General features: G+C 43.5%; 1 protein-coding gene across 1 annotated transcript in view; it reads left to right on the top strand.

Moving 5' to 3' along the window:
- Positions 1–25,249, top strand: part of syngap1a (synaptic Ras GTPase activating protein 1a) — a gene marked incomplete at both ends in the record, with an annotated part of 173,778 nt that overhangs the window by 23,608 nt on the left and 124,921 nt on the right. Inside the window, one exon of the mRNA XM_080531626.1 lies at positions 6,064–6,197. Coding sequence (XP_080387752.1) covers positions 6,064–6,197 — 134 coding nt within the window. The remainder of the gene's footprint in view (positions 1–6,063; positions 6,198–25,249) is intronic.

A 25,249-nucleotide genomic window follows, 5' to 3' on the forward strand; every position in this document is an offset into this window, starting at 1 on the left:
CTCATACGTCTGAATGCAACATAGTGTTAGTGTACAGCCATTCTGTCATCCATGTATTAGAACGACATGTTATTTCAAGTTCAAGTTTATTCATATGTATTAATACAATGACATTCTTCAGCCTCGTCTCTCTCTGTAGTATCACACACAACAAACATAGTCCACAATACAAACAAAACAACAATACAGTACAAGGTGCTTAGTGCAGGGTGTAAAGTGCCAAGTGCAGTGTGCATGGTTCAGCAACCTAACTGCCTGTGGGAAGAAACTATTTCTGAGGCGGGTGGTGTGTGAGTTGATACTTCTATAGCGTTTTCGGGATGGGAGGAGTGTGAATAGTGCATAGGCAGGGTGGCTGGTGTCTTTAATGATGTTTTGAGCTTTCTTTATACAGTGGGTGTTGTATATGTTATTGAGTTGTGGCAGTTCTGTGGTGATTATTTTGGCTGCAGTCTTCACTGTCCTCTGTAACAGTCCTGGGCAGTCAGGTTGCCGAACCACACTGTGATGCATCTTGTCAGAACAGCTTCTATGGTGCTGAGATAGAAGTTCACAAGAGATTTGGTGCTCAGGCCAAATCTCTTGAGGCGCCTCAGAAAGTACAGTCTCTGCTGAGCTTTCTTGAGGATATGTTTGGTGTTCAGGGACCATGAGAGTGTATCTGTGATGTGTATGCCCAGGAATTTGAAACTATTTACAATATCCAATCCCATTGATGGAAATGGAAATGTGATTGGTGCTGGACTTTCTAAAATCAACAATGACTTGTTTGGTTTTGCTGATGTTTAGAGAGAGGTTGTTATTTTGGCACCATAGGGTTATGATCATCAATTTCCGTCCTATAGGCCCTCTCGTCACTGTCGCTTATAAGTCCAATCACTGTGGTGTCATCTGCAAATGTTATGATTACATTATTTCCATGTTTGGCAGTACAGTCATAAGTGAACAATAGAGGACTGAGGCAGCAACCTTGGGGCCAGTCCTGGTGGATCATTTGGATGAGTGTGTTTCTCCTATATGCACAGACTGGGGCCTGCCTGGTAGAAAACCAAACAGCCAGTTGCAGATGGAATTGCCCAGCACAAGACCCCTGAGTTTCAACACCAGTTTAGATGGTACAAACGTTCCACAGCCATGGCGCATCACCGTCAGTTAGACAGTGTGACGGCCCTCTGGCCTATCTGTATAATCTTGGTTTGAGTCCTACCCAAGCTGGTAGGCTACCCGGTGGGCGGGGCTGGAGCCCAATCAGGTTGATTAGAGGCAGCTGACTCGGCCTCCTGGTTATTACTTAAAAAGCGCTCCAGTCCTCCAGCTCTCTCTCTCCACCAGCACCATTACTCTTTTGTTATACTAGTTTACACCATACAACACCCTCCACACCACCCTTTCCACTGCATTCACTCACTCACACTACTGACATACTGATTATCATACCTCATTGGATTATTGTGTTGTTTTGCCTAGGTTACTTCTATAAAATTCTTAATTATATTCTTGTAGGAGTTGGAGTGTACAAACGAAACGGAGACTTGGTGCCAGTATAAAGCCGACCGTGTCGGCATTTATTTAACTGATGACATAGCGCCCATGGTAACATACAACACTTCCTTAAATGTTACCTGTAACCCCCATACGTCACACCCCAGTGACCGGCATTAAAGTGCCCGCACACAATTCCCCATAACCAAACACACAGGTGAATTATGTACATCATACATCATAGTATTGTCCGCTACAGACCTCCCCCCAGAATTCACCATAATTGAGAACAGTCACCATTGCGGGGCCCGGATCACTCGTCCAAAACGGCTCCGTAAAACCGGAGCAGGGACTGAAAGTTCAACAGGGGCCTGCTTATGAGGGACAGCAGGTGGTATTTTAGAGGCTTTGTGGTGGCGTGGGGGCATAGCTGGAGGGCGGCTCTGCCTCGGGGGCCGAACCAACCCCACGGGCTGGTCCAGATCCACGTGAGCTGGTTTAAGTCGGTCCACTGAAATGTAATCTGGCTTACCCCCCGATGTCCACCAGAAAAGCCTTGTCTCCAGCCTCCAGAACCCGAAACGGTCCGTCATAGGGCGGTTGAAATGGCCCTCGGTGGGCGTCATGGCGGATTAACACGTACTCTGGGTGGTATATATGACTGGGGTAGCCCATGCTGTGAGGTGGGTACAGGTGCGAAAACCTTGGCATTATCCAAAAACTTGGCTTGCTGTTTGAGCGCCGACCAAGGAATTGTGGCGTTAGGGATGAAATCCCCAGGAACCCGTAGCGGCTGTCCGTAGACAAGCTCAGCGGATGATGACCGACGGTCTTCTTTAGGGGCGGTCCTAAGGCCCAACATGACCCACGGGAGCCTGTCGACCCAACCACTGTCCTTGAGGCTAGCCCGAAGTGCAGCTTTCATAGTACGATGAAACCGCTCACACAACCCGTTGGCCTGTGGGTGATATGCGGTGGTGCGGTGTAGCTTCATCCCCAGGCCTCCGGCAACCGCACTCCAGAGCTCAGACGTGAACTGTGGCCCCCGGTCAGAGGAGACGTCAGATGGAGCACCGAACAGGGCGACCCAAGTGCCAACGAACGCCCGAGCTACCTCAGCAGCCGAGGTAGATGATAGTGGAACGGCCTCCGGCCACCGTGTGGTTCTGTCGACCATTGTGAGGAGGTAGGTGAACCCATGAGAAGGTGGCAAAGGCCCCACCAGGTCCACATTGACATGGTCAAACCTCCTCTCCGGCACTGAAAAATGTGCCAGAGGGGCCTTCGTATGTCGATGCACCTTAGAACGCTGGCACATGACACAGGCATCTGCCCGCTTCTGAATGTCCTTTCTAAGCCCGTGCCAGACAAACTTAGCTGCCACCAGTTTTTGAGAAGCCTTCCTCCCTGAGTGGGATAGGCCATGAATAGCGTCGAAAACCTGTCGTCTCCACCCAAGGGGCACGACGGGCCGTGGCTGCCCAGTGGACATGTCGCACAGGAGTGTGGTCCCGGTGTCGTCAAAGACCACGTCCTCCAACTTAAGCCCTGTGACAGCAGTCCTGAGGGCCTGAGCATCTTGGTCAGAGGCCTGATCGCCTGCCATGCGGGCGTAGTCGATGCCCAGGTGAACCGCATCGGCGACCGCCCGTGAGAGACAGTCAGCAACCCGGTTGTCCTTCCCTGCAACATGTTGGATGTCGGTGGTAAACTCAGAGATGAATGTCAATGGCTTGTGGTCCACGAAAGCTGTGAATGGCCTGGCCTCCAACAGGAAACAGAAGTGCCGAACGGTGAGGTAGAGGCCCAGGAGCTCCCGATCGAAGGTGCTGTATTTACGTTTGTTAGGGCGGAGCTGCCGGCTGAAAAAAGCGAGTGGCTGCCAAGCTCCCTTCACCCACTGCTCATGCACCGCCCCGACTGCATAGTCAGAAGCATCCGTGGTTACGGCGATCGGTGCATTCGGCGAGGGATGTGCCAGCATAGTTGCACTAGCCAAAGCTCTCTTAGTCCCAGTGAACGCATTGTCCATCTCCACAGACCAGCCGATGATGTGCTTGGCGGTCTTGCCTTTAAGAGCCTCATACAAGGGCCGCATAAACCAGGCTGCTCGGGGAACAAAGCGGTGGTAAAAGTTCACCATGCCTAAAAACTCCTGCAGGGCCTTGATCATGAGTGGACGTGGAAAATCCACGATAGCGTTCACTTTTGAGGGCAGGGGCACTGCCCCGTCGTTAGTGATGCGGTGTCCAAGGAAATCGATTGACGTCAGTCCGAACTGGCATTTGGCTGGATTGATGATCAGGCCATGGATAAGAATGTCGTCCAGATAAATGAACAGGAATGGCAGGTCCCTAAGCACGGTGTCCATCAGCCGCTGAAAAGCCTGTGCCGCGTTTTTAAGACCGAACGGCATACGGAGGAACTCAAAAAGGTCGAATGGGGTGATCACTGCTGTTTTCGGGACGTCCTGTGAATGGACAGGAACCTGGTGATAGCCACGAACTAGGTCCACCTTAGAGAACACCAACCTCCCCGCCAGCCGGGCAGAGAAATCCTGAATGTGTGGGATTGGAACGGTCAGGGGTCGTAATGTCATTGAGACGGCGGTAATCGCCACATGGACGCAACCCACCACCAGGTTTCGGGACGATATGTAGTGGAGAAGCCCAGGGGCTGTTTGACCGGCGAATAATGCCAAGGCGCTCCATGGTGTCGAACTCCGCCTTAGCAACGTCGAGCTTAGCTGGATCCAGGCGCCGGGCACGAGCATAGACCGGTGGTCCAGTAGTGGCAATGTAATGCTCAACCCCATGCTTAGTGGCGGCTGACGAGAAAGTGGGCTCCGTAAGACTCGGGAACTCAGCTAAGAGGCGGGAAAACCCATCAGCAGCAGAAAGAGCACTAGACAGTCTTGTCGTGCCCGCACCACTGAGTGCCCATGCGAGGGAACTAAAAGTCTCTGCGTTGATGAGTCGTCGGTTCTTGACGTCCACCAAAAGGCCGTTAGCGCAGAGGAAGTCGGTGCCAAGAAGGGGAGTAGACACAGTAGCCGTAATAAACTCCCAGTTAAAACGCTGTCCTCCGAAGCACAGTGGTATTTTCCTCATCCCAAAAGTGCGGATGGGGCTGCCATTGGCAGCTTCTAGAATGGGGCCATGTTTATTGCTCCGGATCTCTATCCGTGATGCAGGTAGGACGCTCAGCTGAGCCCCTGTGTCACAGAGGAACCACCGTCCCGAAACTGTGTCAGTAATGAACAACAAGCTACCTGAACGGCCGACACTCATGGCAGCTACCGAGCGCCGGCCCTGGCGTTTCCCGATGCCTCAAAGTTGCACGGGGGCGGCACCTCCTAGCTTTGGAGCCATATTGTGCGTGGTAGTAACACAGGCCTGTGTCCTGCTGCCGTCGGCCCACAGCGCCAACCTCCACTGTGTCTCTAGGCCACGATGGGTTAACACTGGCTGAACCTCGAATTGTCATGCTGCACCGTTGCACACCAACAGAAAAAAACGTATCTGCCTCTCTAGCCAAAGCACGGCTATCCTTAGTAATTGAATTAGCTAATGCAGCTCGAACCTGTAATGGTAGCTGTTGCAAGAATAGTTCATTAAAAAGAAAACACGGCTTATGATCCCCTAGAAGAGCTAGCATATAGTCCATCAACTCAGAGGGTTTAGCATCGCCGAGGCCGGGCAGAGAGAGTAGCTGGCGGGCACGTTCAGATTCAGTTAAACTAAAAGTCTCTAATAAGTACGCTTTCAATACTCCATATTTGTTGCGCTCAGGAGGCTGCTCGAGAATACTCACAACCCTGGCTGCTGTAGAACTCCCGAGAGCAGAGACGACATAGTAGTACTTCGTATCATCCATGGTAATTCCTTTAAGCACGAACTGTGCCTCCGTCTGAGCAAACCACACTTTCGGCTGTTTCTCCCAGAACTCTGGCAACTTCATAGCGACAGCGTTCATCGTAGCCGGTGTGTTATCCATAGTTGAAAAAACAAAAACAATATAATCCTTGGAAAACGTCCCAAAGCGACGTCAGGGTCACCACTGTAGGAGTTGGAGCGTACAAACGAAACGGAGACTTGGTGCCAGTATAAAGCCGACCGTGTCGGCATTTATTTAACTGATGACATAGCGCCCATGGTAACATACAACACTTCCTTAAATGTTACCTGTAACCCCCATACGTCACACCCCAGTGACCGGCGTTGTGCCCGCACACAATTCCCCATAACCAAACACACAGGTGAATTATGTACATCATCATTGTCCGCTACATTCTGTTTATATGGTGTGTGTCTCCATTTTTGTTCTGGCCCAGAGTCAGGTCGTAACAACAGTTATATGATTACGTCACAGCCCTAAGTACCTTCATAATGATCATCTTTATGTGGATAGCAATGAACACTGAAAAGATCAAAAAGAACATATACGTATGAAATACATATAGTAATAAAATGAGAAAGACCATAAAAACAGAAGGACAAAACGAAGTAACCGATGATCAAAGAATCGTTTTTTGATCCAGCACAAAAGTCATTTTCCCCTCTTTTTTTTCTCTGCTCTTAGATGCAAGGTGTGTCTCCCCCTCATCGTCTCGTCCCCAGACCCCTTCCAACGGTCTGGCCTACGACTCCCCCGGATGGAACTTCCGTCGCTCGATGAGAACCGGGAGTCAGCGCTACATGTTTGACCAGGAGGAGGTAAGGCCCATTCCGTTACGTCTCTTTTTATGTTGCAATTCTTCATAAGAACGGAGGGTCATGGGAGTTTTGGTCCTCTCTGGCTCAGTTGGAAGAGCATGGTGTTTATAACATTATGGTTGTAGGTTCAATTCCTGCTGGGACAATATATAGTGGAAAAAGGTATGCACTCACTGCAATGTAAGTTGCTTTGGATAAAAGCGTCACTAAAATGATTGTTAAAATGATTGTTAAAATGATAATTACAATAGTAATTATTGTTATATAGTTTAGGTTGAACTTTACTGAAGGTCATTTGGGAATTATGTTTGTCGCTCTGAAGCTCAACTAGTGCAAGACTAAAACATACACTTGGGCACTCTGGCTGTAGTGGAGCGGGTTAGCACAAGAATTGTGCACTTTTTGAAGAAAGCATGACATTTCTACCACAGTTAGTACATACCATAGGGTTTATTTTCAGATGTGGAGGGAAGTCAGATTTGACCCCAGAGGCCCGGGAGAGGTCAAATTCAAGATGGCCACCAGTCCACCGTGATTCTGGTGATCTCAAAAGTATCACCAAATTAATGGGCATCCCTAATTTAGTTGGAAATGACACCTTAACACTAGGAAAGCCGTGAGGTGTCATCAGGCACCAGTGAGTACAAAAAAAATTCTACCTTTGCACTCGATCAAATGTCAGGACCCTCCTTTCATGACTTTTCCTAGATATGAGCGTTCTACCACCCAGCATCTTTACATTTTCAAAATCGAGTTAGTATAAAGCGATTTTGCAGTATTTCTGTGTGTGTCTGTGTATTTGCCTTGGAATTCGGCTGCAATTGTCTTTTATATCAGCAGAGGTAGCAAGGGGACACACACTGTGCTCAAACTTCAGGCTTTAGTGCTGAATTAGATATAGTGGATAAGACTGATAAGTATGTTACATAATGTGTTTATATATAGGCTATATATAGCAATAGGGATACATAAGATATGTATATGTACAGACCATTATGAAAATGATAAACTGTACAGTTTGTACTATCCAACTGTATAAACTGTACAGTTTGTACTATCCAAGTTCCATGCAATAGTGATAAGATATTATGATATGTGTAGCCTATGTACAGTTATGAATGATACACTGCACAGTATGTACCTATCAAGTTGTGTGGTGCATGCATAGCTACCGCAGCAAAGTAATTGCAGTAGCCTACGTTTGATTATGCATGTACTCATCAACGAATATTATATAACAAACGGATATTTATAATATTGTATATAATGTCTTTTTTGTATATCACTGTAGAACACGGTGCTAGACCACTGGACCACCTCAGGCCACCAGTAATAACCATAATTGTGGATTACTATTTACAATTAGTAGTCTCCTAATCTCGCTACAGTTTGAGCGAGTCTGTAACTACTTTTGTTTCAGCCCATTCCTGCCTATAGACAACTGTACAATCAACTGTACAACTGTACACCTTCTAACAGCACAAATAATGTATAAAGCAAATAACAACCTACTCCCTAGGAATATTCAAAAATTGTTTTTTGATAGAGATGGGAGTTATAATTTGAGGGGGGAGTTAAATTTAAAACATATTTATGTACGTACAACGTTAAAACGTTTTTGTATTTCTATATGTGGAGTGAAGCTGTGGAACGGATTGAGTGTGGAGCTAAAGCGGTGTCCAAGCATGACCCAGTTCAAAAAGCGGTATAAAAAAATGGTTTTCACCAGGTACGAGGAGGAAGAAGGGCTTTGATAGTTGTTGTTTTCACAGATTATTTGTTTATTTACATGATCTGTTTTCTATTGTTGGTCAATATGTAAATATGTAAATAAATGTGATTTAATTTAAAATATATATATTATATTTATATTGAAGTCAACTGCTGTTTATTAATTATTAATCTCTGTTTATTGGAGAAGGGGTAGGATTAAATAAGCTTATGCTTCTTCCTACTCCTTTTCGGACATGTGAAGTAAATAGTGTTTTTTGTTTTGTTTTTTGTTTTGTTTAGTTTTTTCTTGTTTTTGTTTTGTTTTGTTTTTTCTTGTTTTTGTTTTGTCTTTTGTTGTTATAACTATTTCTCTCTGCACATGTTCGAAATAAATGCTTTCATTCATTCATTCATTCATTCATTCATTCATTCATTCATATTGAGTTTATTCACCCAATAAAGTAAAGATGAATAATACTGCCCTTCACCTTATTTTCAGATGTTCAGTTATGATTAGACCTGTGTCGGCAATGATAATAATACACAACAGGCAAGACGGTTGTACCATAGATATACGCAGATAAATATTTGTAGATTCGTTTTCGAACATTAGATAGGCCTAGTTGATTTTGGCAACATTGTACATTGTAGTAGCCAATTGTCCGCTCGCCAACTAAAGCACTTGGTTATAAACATACTAGGCTCTGTTTCTAACAAGTAGGCTTCTAACAAAATCACTGTAGGCTATGGGACAACTCGTTTCTAAAAAGTGAGTAACAATCACTTGATGTAGGCCTAATGGTTGATGGGGGGAGGGTTGATGATGGCTCTCGATCGTTTCCGATCAACAAAGACAAAGACATCGGGTTTCCCCCGCTCCACCACGTCCCAACGGTGTGTTTCTGTAACCATTTTCTCCTCCTTGTTGCATAAAAAAAAATCAAGACTCGCTCCTCTCAGGAGACCACTATTTATAAATAATAATCCACAGATAGGCACAGTCACAGTGCTACATGAAAATATCTAGCCACACACTACATATCATACCTCCGCCCTTTATGTATTTATCATCATATTTCTCAATATAAAACGGAGGTACGATATACAGGTGAATGAATGAATGAATGAATGAATGAATGAATGAATGAATGGTCTTTATTGTCATTGATATAGTACAGGTACCAAACAACGAAATTTGGGAGGGGGGGCTCCCCTGGTGCTAGGAAAGAAAAAAAAAAAAGAAAAAAAAAAGAAGGGAAAGGAGCTGGTTTACATAAATAAAGGCTATGTACACTATCCACTATACTATACTGTACAAATAAAACACTGTGCTGTACTCTATGCTATGCTATACCTATTCTAACATTTCCTATTCTCTGCAACCTTATGTACCCTAGGGTTGTCATATTGCACATAGTGTTATTGCACATTCATTTAAAGTGTCGCAGTTTGCAGGCTTGAAATGTACACATTTGTGCCTCAGCACTACACCTGATTTTCAATCCAGCAGCTGCCATCAATCCGTCCAGACTGTCCAGGGCCCAGAACCTAGGTCTTTGCTGTGTTCAGGGCCTGGATGGCCCTGGGGTAGAAGCTGAGCTTCAGTCTGTTTGTCCTTGCGAACATGGTCCTGTACCGCCTGTTCGAGGGCAGCCGAGCAAAGTGTTCGTACCCAGGGTGGGATGGTGCTGGTCATATAATTAGAATATCATCAAAAAGTTGATTTATTTCAGTAATTCCATTCAAAAAGTGAAACTTGTATAATGTATACATTCATTCCACACAGACTGATATATTTCAAGTGTTTATTGCTTTTAATTTTGATGATTATTACTGACAACTAATGAAAACCCCAAATTCAGTATCTCAGAAAATTAGAATATTACTTAAGACCAATACAAAACAAGTTTTTTTTAAAAATGTTGGCCAACTGAAAAGTATGAACATGGAAAGTATAAGCATGTACAGCACTCAATACTTAGTTGGGGCTCCTTATGCCTGAATTACTGCAGCAATGCAGCGTGGCATGGAGTCCATCAGTCTGTGGCACTGCTCAGGTGTTATGAGAGCCCAGGTTGCTCTGATAGTGGCCTTCAGCTCTTCTGCATTGTTGGGTCTGGCGCATCGCATCTTCCTCTTCACAATACCCCATAGATTTTCTATGGGGCTAAGGTCAGGCGAGTTTGCTGGCCAATTAAGAACAGGGATACCATGGTCCTTAAACCAGGTACTGGTATCTTTGGCACTGTGTGCAGGTGCCAAGTCCTGTTGGAAAATGAAATCTGCATCTCCATAAAGTTGGTCAGCAGCAGGAAGCATGAAGTGCTCTAAAACTTCCTGGTAGACGGCTGCGTTGACCCTGGACCTCAGAAAACACAGTGGACCAACCCCAGCAGATGACATGGCACCCCAAACCATCACTGACGGTGGAAACTTTACACTGGATTTCAAGCAACGTGGATTATGTGCCTCTCCTCTCTTCCTCCAGACTCTGGGACCTTGATTTCCAAAGGAAATGCAAAATGTACTTTGATCAGAGAACATAACTTTGGACCACTCAGCAGCAGTCCAGTCCTTTTTGTCTTTAGCCCAGACGAGACGCTTCTGACACTGTCTCTTGTTCAAGAGTGGCTTGACACAAGGAATGCGACAGCTGAAACCCATGTCTTGCATACCTCTGTGTGTGGTGGTTCTTGAAGCACTGACTCCAGCTGCAGTCCACTCTTTGTGAATCTCCCCCACATTTTTGAATCGGCTTTGTTTCACAATCCTCTCCAGGGTGCGGTTATCCCTATTGCTTGTACACTGTTTTCTACCACATCTTTTCCTTCCCTTCGCCTCTCTATTAATTTGCTTGGACACAGAGCTCTGTGAACAGCCAGCCTCTTTAGCAATGACCTTTTGTGTCTTGTCCTCCTTGTGCAAGGTGTCAATGGTCGTCTTTTGGACAACTGTCAGGTCAGCAGTCTTCCCCATGATTGTGTAGCCTACAGAACTGGACTGAGGGACCATTTAAAGGCGTTTGCAGGTGTTTTTAGTTAATTAGCTGATTAGAGTGTGGCACCAGGGGTCTTCAATATTGAACCTTTTCACAATATTCAAATTTTCTGAGATACTCAATTTGGGGTTTTCATTAGTTGTCAGTAATAATCATCAAAATTAAAAGCAATAAACACTTGAAATATCAGTCTATGTGGAATGAATGTATACATTATACAAGTTTCACTTTTTGAAAGGAATTACTGAAATAAATCAACTTTTTGATGATATTCTAATTATATGACCAGTATGGCAGATATATGTATGGTATATGGCAGTTTCTGGCGCCTGTCCCGTTCTGTTCAAAGAATATTATATAAAACGCATCACATGTTTGTCATTGTGTGAAAATGTTTCTGTAGCGAAGAACCTTGGTTCAATCTGGAGCTGATCAACTCCGGACGGCAATAGCACGTTTTGGGTGCAATTGTGCAAGAATAACACTATTTACAGCGCTGTCATTTATTGCTATATTTATTACTGTTATATATAAATGTGAACATTACAGATACCTGGTCAACACAGCTTGGGATACCAAGGAAATTACATGGAACTATGTGTGAAAGGGACAACATTGCAATATATATTACAGTTATTTTTTAATAATGATAATCAACTTTCATTCGTTAGTAATGAAAACTCCCACAGTCTCGATCAATCTCCTAGATCAATCTCCTCTCCACTTACGTTACATCTACAATGGCATGCATACGTTATTATATATATATATATATATATATATATATATATATATATATATATATATATATATATATACAGTATATATGTACAGTATATGTTCCTTTTCAGCTGACTCTCTGCTCTGTCCCCGCTTCTCTGGAACATTATGCATTTTTAGAGGTAGTGTCTTGTCATTTTCTCTTCTTGTGTGACATCGCCATCCAGTGATTTTTGTGCGTCAGTACACACTCCCCCATTGTGAAGAGTGGTCGTGTGATTCGACACCTCTTCGTGCTAAAAGTAGGTAAAAAAACGTCGCTGTTCTAGTGTTAAGTGTTTTTCTGCTCTGTTTGGTTCCAAAATTAAGCGTGTTTGAACATTAGACACGGTGGACTGGTGGCCATCTTGAATTTGACCTCTCCCGGGCCTCTGACAAAAACAAAACACGGGCCGGTGAACTCGGGTTATTAAAGTAACAAGCTTATAACGGTTGGCTTATACAGGTGCATCTCAAACAATTTGAATATCATGGAAAAGTTCATTATTTTCCGTAATTTAATTCAAAAAGTGAAACTTAACTAAACCCCTCAAAAAAAGTTCGGAAACACTTTTTTTGTTGATTATTCCTCCCCTTTAATAATACCAATTGGTATTGCATTTTATATCGTTGGTAAGCCTGTTTAGTCACCTTTACAACGAGGTACAACTTGTAAGGATCATGCATTCGTGGAATGAGCAACACAGCTAAACGTGTGGGTAGCGGCCCAAAAATATTTGCCAAAATCCCCTATATTCTTCTGTTGGTATTCACTCTCATTTTGAGTTGCTTGGTGGATTGGATGATTGCACTCTCCCACAGTAATAAGGAAAAAACAACACATATTGGCCATTTTTACACTTAATTCATTTTACATTGTCAGGGACCTCAGTAGTGTGTGGAAGATCCATACGCAGTCACAACAGCTTGGCACCTCCTCCTCATGCTGGTCACCAGCCTGGTCACACACTGCTGTGGGACGGCATCCCATTCCTCAACTAGGATTTGCCGCAAGTCAACATGGTTGCGTTGGTCACTCTGGCACGTACAGCACGCCCAAGCTGATCCCACAAGTGTTCAATTGGGTTGAGGTCTGGACTCACGGCAGGCCATTCCACCCTCTCCACTCCCAAATACTGGAGGTGCTCTGTGATGATCCTGGCTCTGTGGGGGCGAGCGTTGTCATCATGGAGGATGGAGTTAGGTCCCAGATTCTGGAGATATGGGATCGCCACTGGCCCCAGAATATCATTCCTGTCAATTAGGTGCCATCAATTAGGCCCTGCCATGTGGCTCAGACCGGCCCAACACAATCGGTCCGACACCGCCGATCAACATGCTGGCAGTCTGTTGAATATACCATTTGTAAACCGCTTGTTAAGTCGTGACGTGTTTCCGGGTCCAACGTTGGCTGAGGCGCTGTCTTCGAAATGCAGAAATAATAATAATAATACATTATATTTACATAGCGCTTTTCCGAGGCTCAAATACCCTGACAATATGGAGAAAACGGGAAAGTGCTGTGTCCCTTGTTGTATGAATAGATCCGAGTCTAAAAAACAATTAAACTGTCATTCTACCGCTGTAGTTCACAGGTACTCTGGTGCGGGGAATTTCTGGTTTGGACTCGGAAATGGCTAAACGTCACTTTTGACGTCAGACTTAACAAGCGGATAGAGCGGAGTAAGTGACATGGACAGCAAGCATAGGTGAAAGTGGGCCGGAACGGTCCGGTGCTGCGTTCCGGCAAGACTTTCTGTGCCGGAACGCCGTTGGGGGAAGAGATGCAGCTGCCTGTCAATCAAAATCCGATTGCTGCAGAGTGCAGAAGCAATCACGATTCACGATCCATCATTTCCAACAAGGAAGCACATGGCTGACGTTATGTTTCCTTGCGTCTATTTTAATACCTTTGAAAAGGACATGTTAACCCGCTTTACAGTAGACCCGACGCGACGCGACGTGACGGGGTTGGGTGGGCAGCACTGGGCACTGAGACAGTCCGACCGGGATTACAGTCCCGCCGTATGGAAGCATATAGTGGACTTTATTCAAATGTTAATGCAATTTGAGATTGCATTTGCATGTTCCACTTTTGCATGCATTCTTTCAGACAATATTCAAATTCAAATGCAATTCTAATGATTCGCATTTTCATTTTCATGTACCTGATGTGCACATTCGCTGTCAATATTAAAATGATAATGCAAAGCCATTTGACATTTAATTTTCAAAGTCATGCGCTGCTTTGTAGCTGACAAAATTCAAAAGTTCATTCTAATGTGAAAATGACTATGCAATCCCAAAATAGCATATTCATTTGCCACTTTTGCCTGCGTTATTTGAGTCAATATTCAAATTGTAATGCAATAATGTGATACGCAATTGCATTTACATGTTCTAGTAAACACATCCGCTTTGTAGCTGACAAAATTCAAATTTTCATTCTAATGTGAAAATGACTATGCAATCCCAAAATAGCATATTCATTTGCCACTTTTGCCTGCGTTATTTGAGTCAATATTCAAATAGTAATGCAATAATGTGATTAGCAATTGCATTTATATGTTCTAGGAAACACATCCGCTCATTAGAATTGCATTTGAATTTGAATATTGTCTGAAAGAATGCATGCAAAAGTGGAACATGCAAATGCAATCTCAAATTGCATTAACATTTGAATTTAGTCCACTATATGCTTCCATAAGCAAGCCGTGTTGCCAGATAGGGCTACTTTTGGTCACACTGGACGGGTGGATTCGGCAGCTTTTAGACTGGTTGGGCTGGAAATTGTCAATTCCATCTGGCAACCCTGGTAGCAAAATATGTGCATACGTATCTGGTAGCCTACTGGTACTTTCAAATCGCATCGTATTATTATTATTATTATTATTTACAATACAAATACAACAATTGGGGGTCCCTCAAAGAAAATTTGGGCACAACATCAACCTCCAAGGCTTGATTCTGACCCAGGAAAAACCCTGGTATGTACTGTATAACATGATAACCATCTATGAGCAATGCACTGTATATAAGATGATGACCACGGGTATTTCTGCTGCTGACCAAGGAGTTGAGTTCACTTGATGAGGCCCAATTTTGTTTTAGACTCTGTAGGCTACTGTATTTGTTTATTAAGACTTAAGATATATTATCTGAATTTCTCTTGTTTTATCAAATGTTCCAATTATTTTCATTTCTTGTGCTGGTTTAAAATTGCAGGAAACTAGCACAAATAATTGTGTGGGAGAGAGGGGCCGCCGCTACCAAAACGTGCACAGTTTTGGGTCGCTCCACCACCAAAAACTCTCACTCCAAACTTTTGGTGAAACTTGGCAGCCCTAAAGTGTTTCTAATTTCGACACCAACACCACGATGTGTGTGTTCAGGGATGCATGAAGCTGGGGGCAGGAGGAGAACAATATGGAACGATGAAGGTTGTGGTAGTAGCCTATAGTTACTATACTATGGCTGCTGTATCTGTAGTAGGCCTAGCCCCCACAGTCGATCCAGAGAACATATCTGTCCGTTTCTGACATTTTGAGGCATCCTCTGCTAGCTTCTTACTTTTTTTCTCCCTAATTTTCTGGGCACCCCCTTTCACTATCTTATCTACGAACATGACACTGCACTTGGGTTGTCGGCCGAGGGATCAGAGTGGGGGAGGGGGCCGATGGACAGCAGGGCCTAAGCATGTGATTGGGCCAGCCCATGTGTTAGTATAAACAGGGGCCGCCGCTTGATTCAGCGCTAGTTGACGCCGTGCTATTTTGGGCCGCGCTTGTTTGGGGTCGGCCGCGCTAGTTTTATATATATATATAACATTTTATTATTTTTTTATTTTTGGGGGAGGGGGGTGGGCAGCCCGACCGGCCCGACCAAAACTAGCGCGGCCCACCTGGATTGTATGGCCAGTCCAGCGGTGGGTGCCATTCAGGTGCCAGTCACACACCTGTGACTGACATACACCTGCCAGCACTTGAAGCTCAAAACGAGAGTGAATACCAACAGAAGAATATTGCAGGGGATTTTGGCAAAACATTTTGGGCCACTACCCACACGTTTAGCTGTGTTACTCATTCCATGAATGTATGATCCTTACAAGTTGTACCTCATTATAAAGGTGACCAATCAGGCTTTCCAACGATATAAAATACAATACCAATTGGTATTATTATAGGGGAGGAATAATCAACAAGAAAAGCGTTTCCGAACTTTTTTTGAGGGGTTTATATTCTAGATTCATTACACATGAATCATTACCCAAAAATCCAGTATCTCAACATATTAGAATATTACATTTATAATACAGAAAGGTCTACCTTCTGAAAAAGTATGTTCATTTATGCACTCAATACTTGGTCTGGGCTCCTTTTGCACAAATTACTGCATCAATGCGGCGTGGTATGGAGGCAATCAGCCTGTGGCACTGCTGAGGTGTTATGGAAGCCCAGGTTGCTTTGATAGCAGCCTTCAGCTCATCTGCATTGTTCGGTCTAGCGTCTCTGATCTTTCCCATGACAATACCCCATAGATTCTCTATGGGCTTCAGCAGTGGCGGTTCTAGGATATTTTAAATGGGGTGGCAAAGGATTTCTCAGGCGGGGCAGGAGGAGGGGGTCAAGCATATACCCCAGACATTCTCACTGAACATTGATGGCTTCACCGTAACCCCCTCCAACCACGTCCGCAACCTCGGCATCATCTTTGACCCCACCTTCTCGTTCCTTCCCCATGCCAACCAGGTCATTAAATCTGCTTTTTTCCACCTCAGGAACATTGCCCGGATCCGACCCTCCCTGTCCTTTTCCGCTGCTGAAACACTTATCCATGCCTTCATAACTTCCCGACTCGACTACTGCAACAGCATCCTCTACGGTTTGCCTAATAACATCCTAAACAAATTCCAATATGTCCAGAACTCTGCTGCCCGTCCGCTCACCTCCACTTGCCGCCGTGACCACATCACCCCTGTCCTCCAAAACCTACATGTAAAACCATCCTACACCCCTTAGCCTAGCCCCACACAACTACCCCACTCATTATAATAGTTATACTATCCTATACCCCTCAGTTCCACACATACTCAATAAAGCACATACTCAATAAAGCAACAAAGAACATTTTTCTAACACACAAGATCCACAACTAGGCCATAATTTCACTGAAGAAAATGTATTGCACAATTATCTATTAACAACCACAAAAAATATCCACCCAATCTACACATATTACACATCCTATCCTATACCCCTTAGCCAACTCATCCACACACACACCCACACACAGTTTGGAATAGTCTGGAATTATAATACACAATCATGTCCTACACCCCTTAGCCACTAACCCACCCACAATTAGGTTGGAATTACAATATTTACACAATCATTACACATTAAACTATCCTATATGCCATAGCCCAATAGCACCACCCCATCCACCCACACACCCACAATTAGGTTGGAATTACAATATTTACACAATCATTACATGAAACTATCCTACACCCCTTAGCCCCACACCCCACCCATCCATACACCCACAATTAGTTTGGAATCATAATATTTACACTGTCCAATACCCCTCAGTCACACACACCATCACCTCATCTAAGATCTTAAGATCGTAAGTCGGTAGTTGTTGTGGTAGCCAGCAAAGCGTTGCAAATGGGCTTCATGTCAGGTGAGTTGGCTGGCCAATCAAGCACAGTACTACCATGGTAATTAAACCAGTTACTGGTCGTTTTGGCACTGTGGGCAGGTGCCAAGTCCTGCTGGAAAATGAAATCAGCATCTCCATAAAGCTTGTCAGCAGACGGAAGCATGATGTGCTCTAAAATCTCCTGGTTGGCTGCATTGACTCTGGGCTTGATAAAACACAGTGGACCAACACCAGCAGATGACATGGCACCCCAAATCAACACTGACTGTGGAAACTTCACACTGGACTTAAAGCAACCTGAATTCTGTGCCTCTCCAGTCTTCCTCCAGACTCTGGGACCTTGATTTCCACATGAAATGCAACATTTACTTCAATCTGAAAAGAGGACTTTGGACAACAGACTAACGGTCCAGTTATTTTTCTCCTTAGCCCAGGTAAAACGCTTCTGATGTTGTCTCCGGTTCAGGAGTGGCTTGACACTAGGAATGCAACACTTGTAGCCCAATTCCTGGATATGTCTGTGCGTGGTGGCTCTTGATGCACTGACTCCAGCCTCAGTCCACTCCTTGTGAAGCTCCCCCAAGTTCTTGAATCGGCCTTGCTTGACAATCCTCGCAAGTCTGCGGTCATCCCTGTTGCTTGTGCACCTTTTCCTACCACACTTTTCCCTTCCAGTCAACTTTCCATGGAAAGCAACCTGGGCTTCCCTAACACCTCAGCAGTGCCACAGGCTGATTGCCTCCATGCCACGCCGCATTGATGCAGTAATTTGTGCAAAATAATTAAAGTATTGAGTGCATAAATTAACATACTTTTCGGAAGGTCAACATTTCTGTTTTATAGATCCTTTTTTTTATTGATCTTATGTAATATTCAAATATTTTAAGGTACTGGGTTTCTTTTTTTCATGAGCTGTAAGCCGTAATCATCAACATTAAAACAAAAAAGGCTTGACATATTTCACTCTGTGTAATGAATCTAGAATATATAAAAGTTTTCCACAATATGTTTTTTTTTTAGATGCACCTGTAGATCCTAGCTTCATCCTATTCTCAAACCGGGAGGCTTCTCCCATTTCCTCTTGGACCTGTAACGCCCTGACACTCACTTCACCTGTGCCCTGATCTTAGAAACTGAGAGAGGGACAGAAAGTTAAAATAGTAAACAACAATTCATAACAACATCATAAACAAACACAAAGCTATAAATTAACATGTCGGTAACAAACGTTAGCTAAAAAAGCCGGCAGGTTAATGATAACGTTATCTACTCACCCTCGTAGTTGTGCAGATAGCTATGTATAATTTGAATCCCTTTTCCCACTTGCTTCTGAGGAACAGAGATCAACGATATGGTGGACATCATTTACGTTTATTTTAGGCAGATCTTGAAGACATCTTGAAAAAAGTGACTTTGTTGTTTGTGGAGATGGTGACAAGTAAAACCGTAAACTGATATGCCGACCTTTGGGAAAACTTGACGTTCGTCACAGTAATCACTCCATACTTAATGCCTTTCCAATGAGCGGAGAGCTTGGCAAGGCAAGTTTATTTGTATAGCACATTTCATACAACAGGGCCAATTCAAAGTGCTTTACATACATTATTTAAAAATACAGCAAGAGGAGGATCGTAAGAAAATGTAAAAAAAAAAAGAAAAAAAAAAGACAAGAATAGATATATAGATAAACATAATAGACAAGGATAGAATTGTTAGTGTTTAATCATAACTGTTGCAAAACATGACGTTTTTTTAGCTTAGAATAAAATATTTTTAGGGTTTGGGCCTCTTTGATTTCTTCAGGGAGTTTGTTCCAGGAGCATGTGGCAGTGACTAAAAGCTGCTGCACCGTGTTTTGTTTTCACTCATGGAATGATTAGCTGATTCGTCTAGGAATATAGGGTGGGAGGAGATCTGATGATCTTATGTATTTTGGACCATTTTGGGATTTGTATGCAATTATGAGTACTTTGAATTTTATTCTCTGAGAGACTGGTAGCCAGTATAGAGATCTCAGGATTGGTGTAACGTGTTCAAACTTCGGCCTGTTAGTAGACCATTACAATAATCAAGTCTACCCAAAACAAATGCATGGATGAGTTTTGAGTGGATGGAGTTTTTGTATGAGTTTTTGCAAGGTCTTGTTTGGACATGAAACCTCTCAATCTTGTTATGTTTTTAGGTGATAGTAGGCTGAAACCAAAACTGGCTGTGTGTGACTTTACGAAGAGGAAATTGTTCCAGTTTTGAGCAAATCAATGATAGAGACAGTAATTGTTTTATTTTCAATAGAATGCACATAAAAAAAAAAGGCTTTCAAGTGTCAAATAAATGTTTCTATGATGACATTTTAGTGAGTAATTTCGACAATGCTAAATGAGGGCCCAATCCCGATTCCCTTTTCTACCCCTATGGCTTGTTTTCGAGTGCCACTTGCTTTTGAGCCAAGGCCTCGGAACAGAGCCACAAGCCATAGTGGTTGAAATCTTTCCCTATGAAATGGGATGTGATGTATTCACCGTTGCCATGGTTTTGTTAACGCTATGCATACTGGGTATTGAAGATACCATGTTGTTAAGTTATGTTGATCTACCGTGGGGCTCCACAGTAGAATACAATAAATACTCAACTTACAGCCGTTGTCTGAGTAGTACATGTTATACAGGTGAGGTTCATAGTCCTCAGGATATAACATAAATTGGCGACGAGGACGTCTGAATCCACGACGTGTGCGCGACCGGAAGAAGTTTCGGCGAGTTGTTTTGCTCGGTTGCTGAGCTAGCTTTAGTTAGCCACCATTGTTATTAGCCTGTAACCGTAGTAACGGTAACGTGCGTCCCGCTCGCTGCGTTGCGTTGCGCAGTGTATGGAGCAGCAAGAGGAGGGGAGCGACCAAGGTATCCAGTTAAGGGAAAATAAGAAGATGGCTGGAGTTATTGGTAATATTGGATTTTTTTATTTATTTTTTTTCAGATTTTATTCCCTTTTTCACCCAATTTGGTAGACAATTGAACCCAACCTAGCATCCAATTATCCCCTGCCTATTGCGAAGGATCCGCCGCACGACCCCCGTGGCCGGCAGTCCCAGAGGAGGCCGCCAGGCAGACTAGCTGACTGGCTCCTCGAGCCCAGCACCTGTTATTCCGGCACCCCGGGGGCGCTGTTGCGCGACGGATCCTTGTCCGGAACTACTCCTATACCTCCCTCGGGAGCGGCCGCCCAATATGCCGCTCCGCGTGTGTGCCCCAGCCATATCCGGATCTGGCGAGCTGGGATTCGAACCCAGTCCCCGGTGGGCAGCATGCACTAGTGGCCAGTGCTTAGACCGCTACACCACCGTGGGGCAATATTGGACCTTTTGATGAGTGTTGAACAGTGGTCTAGCTACACAGAGCGCTTTGACTACTTTATCACAGCAAATGACATTGATGATGACAGGATAGTTCCAACATTTCAGACTATTATGGGCCCAAAGACATTCAATTTGTTACGTAACCTGCTACAGCCGACAAAGCCAGGTACCAAAACATATCAGGAACTAATTGATATCCTAGCCCTCCGTTTTTCACCAAAACATTGTGATTTTAAACAAACATTAAATGACACATTGAGAGATCGTGTGCGGTTTGAGTAATGAAGCGGCACAGAAGAAGCTACTGACAGTCAGTAATCTGATGCTGGAGAAAGCTGTCAATATCAGCGTAACTATGGAAATGGCAGCAAAGGAAGCCCAGCAGTTACATGCATCAAGCCGAGTGCATAAGGTCAGTAGTGAGGAGCAAAGTGGCCACAGTCCATGTGTTCGTTGCCGGAGAACAGGACATCTTGCATCTACTTGCTGGTGTAAGGACCTGGGGCCTCATTTATAAAGCTTTGCGTACCTACGCTTTGCGTACCTACGCACCTTTGCAAAGCAAGAACATTTACGTCGCCAACATTCGGATTTATAAAACGGTGCGCACGCCAGTGGAATTTGCAAGTTCCACGCCTGCTTCCAATCAACTCTGTTGCACACGTGAACGAGCGTCTTGTCCCACTCTTTTTGACGCCCATAGTTGCCTATAATAATAACTTTTTATTTCTATGGCACTTTTCCTGCAAACGTTGCATAGAAATGGTCAGTCAAGCGGCCGACAGAACGCAGAAAAAAAATACTTTTCACCCAATCAGTAAATTTCCGCGCAACGAACGTTCTCGCCAGACCATATATAACTTGTTCCAGACTGCATCGACAACGGAATCAGTTTAAACGTGATTCGTCCTACTGTTTACCTTATTATTTATGATAATGTCATAACATCCAAGTATTTGTATAATATGTATAATAATTACAGATCCAATATGATTCCCGATTAAACTACAACATTTGAGAGGTTGTTTTGCAAAAACAGATACCTCGCTGTTATTATACTAAATAATTTCTCTTTTAGATTAGATTAGATTCAACCTTAAGGCCCCTGCCCACTGTGCGATGTTATGTCGGTGAACCCCTCACACTGCACGACTGAAAGTTTCAGTCCTACCGTCTCCGACTTGATCAGACCTTACGACGTGCGTGCTCACACTGTACGATTGCTCTCAGCCACGATTGTCATCCACGATTGCTTGTGACGCGACTTGTGCAGTTGTTGAAATTGTTCGATTGTGAACTGTAAACAATACAAAGGTTCCTACTGTTCTTGTTAAATCCGTGTGGAGCTAATGTTATCGCGTCTCCACAGGCTAAAGTACAACTACACTAACCCAGCTAGCGGGGAATGTTCCCCTAACATTGGCTAACATTCCCTACAAGTTCTGCTAATGTTTTAAAGAAAACGTTTTCATCTAATGTTCAAAGAGCATTTTAAGGATGTTTACCATTTCAAATAATGTTCCTATAACGTTAAATGTTAACAAAGTAAGAACGTTTTAGGTGCAACATTCTGAGGATGTTTTGGGGACATTGTTTAGGTAACAGATTATAGAATGTTCTTTTATAAAATGTTCCCACAATGTTACACGATAACAAAGGAAGGACATTTTCAAAGCAACATTTGGATAATGTTTTCAGGATGTTATTGATGCCTCAGATCACAAAACGGTTTTTCTAGAATGTTCCTGTAATGTGATATGTAAACAAAGGAAGAACGTTTTACCTGCAACATTCCAAGGATGTTTTGGGGACATTGTTTAGGTAACAGATTCCCAGCTAGGAGGGAATGTTCCCACAACATTGGCTAACATTCCCTACAAGTTCTGCTAATGTTTTAAAGAAAACGTTTTCATCTAATGTTCAAAGAGCATTTTAAGGATGTTTACCATTTCAAATAATGTTCCTATAACGTTAAATGTTAACAAAGTAAGAACGTTTTAGGTGCAACATTCTGAGGATGTTTTGGGGACATTGTTTAGGTAACAGATTATAGAATGTTCTTTTATAAAATGTTCCCACAATGTTACACGATAACAAAGGAAGGACATTTTCAAAGCAACATTCGATAATGTTTTCAGGATGTTATTGATGCCTCAGATCACAAAACGTTTTTTCTAGAATGTTCCTGTAATGTGATATGTAAACAAAGGAAGAACGTTTTACCTGCAACATTCCAAGGATGTTTTGGGGACATTGTTTAGGTAACAGATTATAGAATGTTCTTTTATCAAATGTTCCCACAATGTTACACGATAACAAAGGAAGAACATTCCCAGCTAGCAATTTTTTGTTCTAAAAATGTTCAAAGAATGTTACCTAGAATGTTCTCGTAATGTTTTCAGCGGGAAGTTTTCTTTAAGTTCCCAGATCGTCTAGGATAACGTTCTCTAAAAACATTTTTTAAATGTTGTGTGATAACCTTCTTAAAATGTTAAGTGACAACATTGCTAGAACATTATGCCCTAATGTTCTTGAAAACGTTTTCAGCGGGAAGTTTTCTTTTAGTTCCCAGAATGTTCTAGGATAACGTGCTCTAAAAACCATTCTAAAAACGTTTGCTTATAACTAGTGTTGTTCCGATACCGATACTAGTATCGGCATGGCCACCGATACGCACAAAAATGCTGGTATCGGTATCGGCGAGTACTAACAAATAATAACACCCGATACCAAACTCTTGTTCAAACGCAGAACGTTGCGTTTTTCTCAGCTTGTCTGCTATAGTAGCCTGACACAGCCTTCCTAACACAGACATGCCCAGACATGCCCAGGCATGCTCCTCTGCTGGAACGCTATTGGCCCAGAGCAGCTGCTCTCAACCCATGGCGTGGCAGCTTTTCACTATCGCGGAAAAACAAACACGCATGCTGTAGAGGTGTAGTGAGGAGAACATGTCGGCGGTTTGGAGATATTTCAAGGTGGATAGTCCGGTGTGTACAACGGCTAAATGCACAATTAAACAACAATTAAATTAGACAATAAAAAAAAGTTCTATAGCATTCACTCTCTGTTGGTATGTTTTCCTGTTTTACAAAGGTTTTGAGCAGTGCCAGACTAAGTGTTAGCAATAATTTTACATCGAGGTGAGTATGCGGCTCAAAAAACATGTTTTTTTGTTTTGTTTTTTCAAACGCCGTGGTATCGGATCGGTACTCGGTATCGGCAAGTACTACACAGTCAGGTATCGGTATCGTTATCGGGATCAACAAATGGTATCGGAACAACACTACTTATAACCTTCTTAACATTTTTACTGAAAACCCTGTTAAAACATTATGCCCAAACATTCTTAAAATGTTTTTGGGATGTTATTAAAAATTCAAGTTTCAGACTTGCACCAATAACCGAGGAGGCTGAGGACGTGGCAGACCAATCAAACGAATCTGATTAGATTTCAGACCAATCAAACGAATCTGATTAGATTTCACGCCTGACTGAGATGTTCAGTGGTCGGGCACAGGTAGACGGTTTTAGTTGAAGACAGCACAAGGGAACGGGACACTGTGGATTAAACGGTAAGGTTACAATAACTGTTTTTAATTGATTAACGTTACTTTGTATGGATACTATTACTTTCTTGACCACAAACTAACCGTTAATGCGAATAACGTGGAGCGTGTGTGTTGTCAGAAATTGCTAGTGTTACGAGAGTTGACCTGCAGGTGGCACCACCTGCAGTGAGTGTTACTTACGAGTGAACTTGTTGAGCTTGTTGAGCTTGTTGATACATTCATTACTATGCTAGCACAGACATAAGATGTACGTTCTGTATTGTCCTTGAACTGCGAGTAAAGTCTTTGATTATAACCGTATCCGCATGATCATTTTAACATGGTGTCAGAACTGGACTCAGCGGCAAACGACAGAAGAAGGGAATAACATACCCAAAGACGAAAAAACATTCTGATAACTATCGTTACTGCTGAGACGGACCGCGCTAGCTATCACGAACGCAATGGCTGAAGCTAAAGCTATTTACCCGGCGATTCCAGTGCCGGAACGGATGGACATGAAAGGGGATGCATATAGCAACTGGACATTCTTTAGAGCACAGTGGGAAAACTACGAGATTGCAACTGGGCTGGACAAAAAGGACAACAAGATCCGCATAGCTACCCTACTAACCATAATAGGTAAGGAATGCCACATGCTGCAACGGCACCTTCACATGACAGAAGCAGACAGACTCAAACCTGACAAGATTCTAGATGCACTTGAACAGCATTTCGAACCATCCAGGAATGTGATTTATGAACGGTATATATTCAATAGCACCCAACAGAGCCAGAGTGAGTCAGTAGACCAATATGTTGCAAACTTAAGGAAGCTAGCACATACATGTAACTTTGGCCAGCTGAATGAAGAAATGATACGTGACAGGCTTGTCATTGGGACAAAAGACATTAGCGCACGCACGCGCATGCTGAGAGAAGCTAAACTCACCCTAGCGGCAGCCGTAGACACGTGCAGGGCAAGCGAACAAGCACAGATACAAAACAAAAGAAT

The sequence above is a fragment of the Nansenia antarctica genome (assembly GCF_963989245.1).
Source record: "Nansenia antarctica genome assembly, chromosome: 5".
Classification (NCBI taxonomy): Eukaryota; Metazoa; Chordata; class Actinopteri; order Argentiniformes; family Microstomatidae; genus Nansenia; species Nansenia antarctica.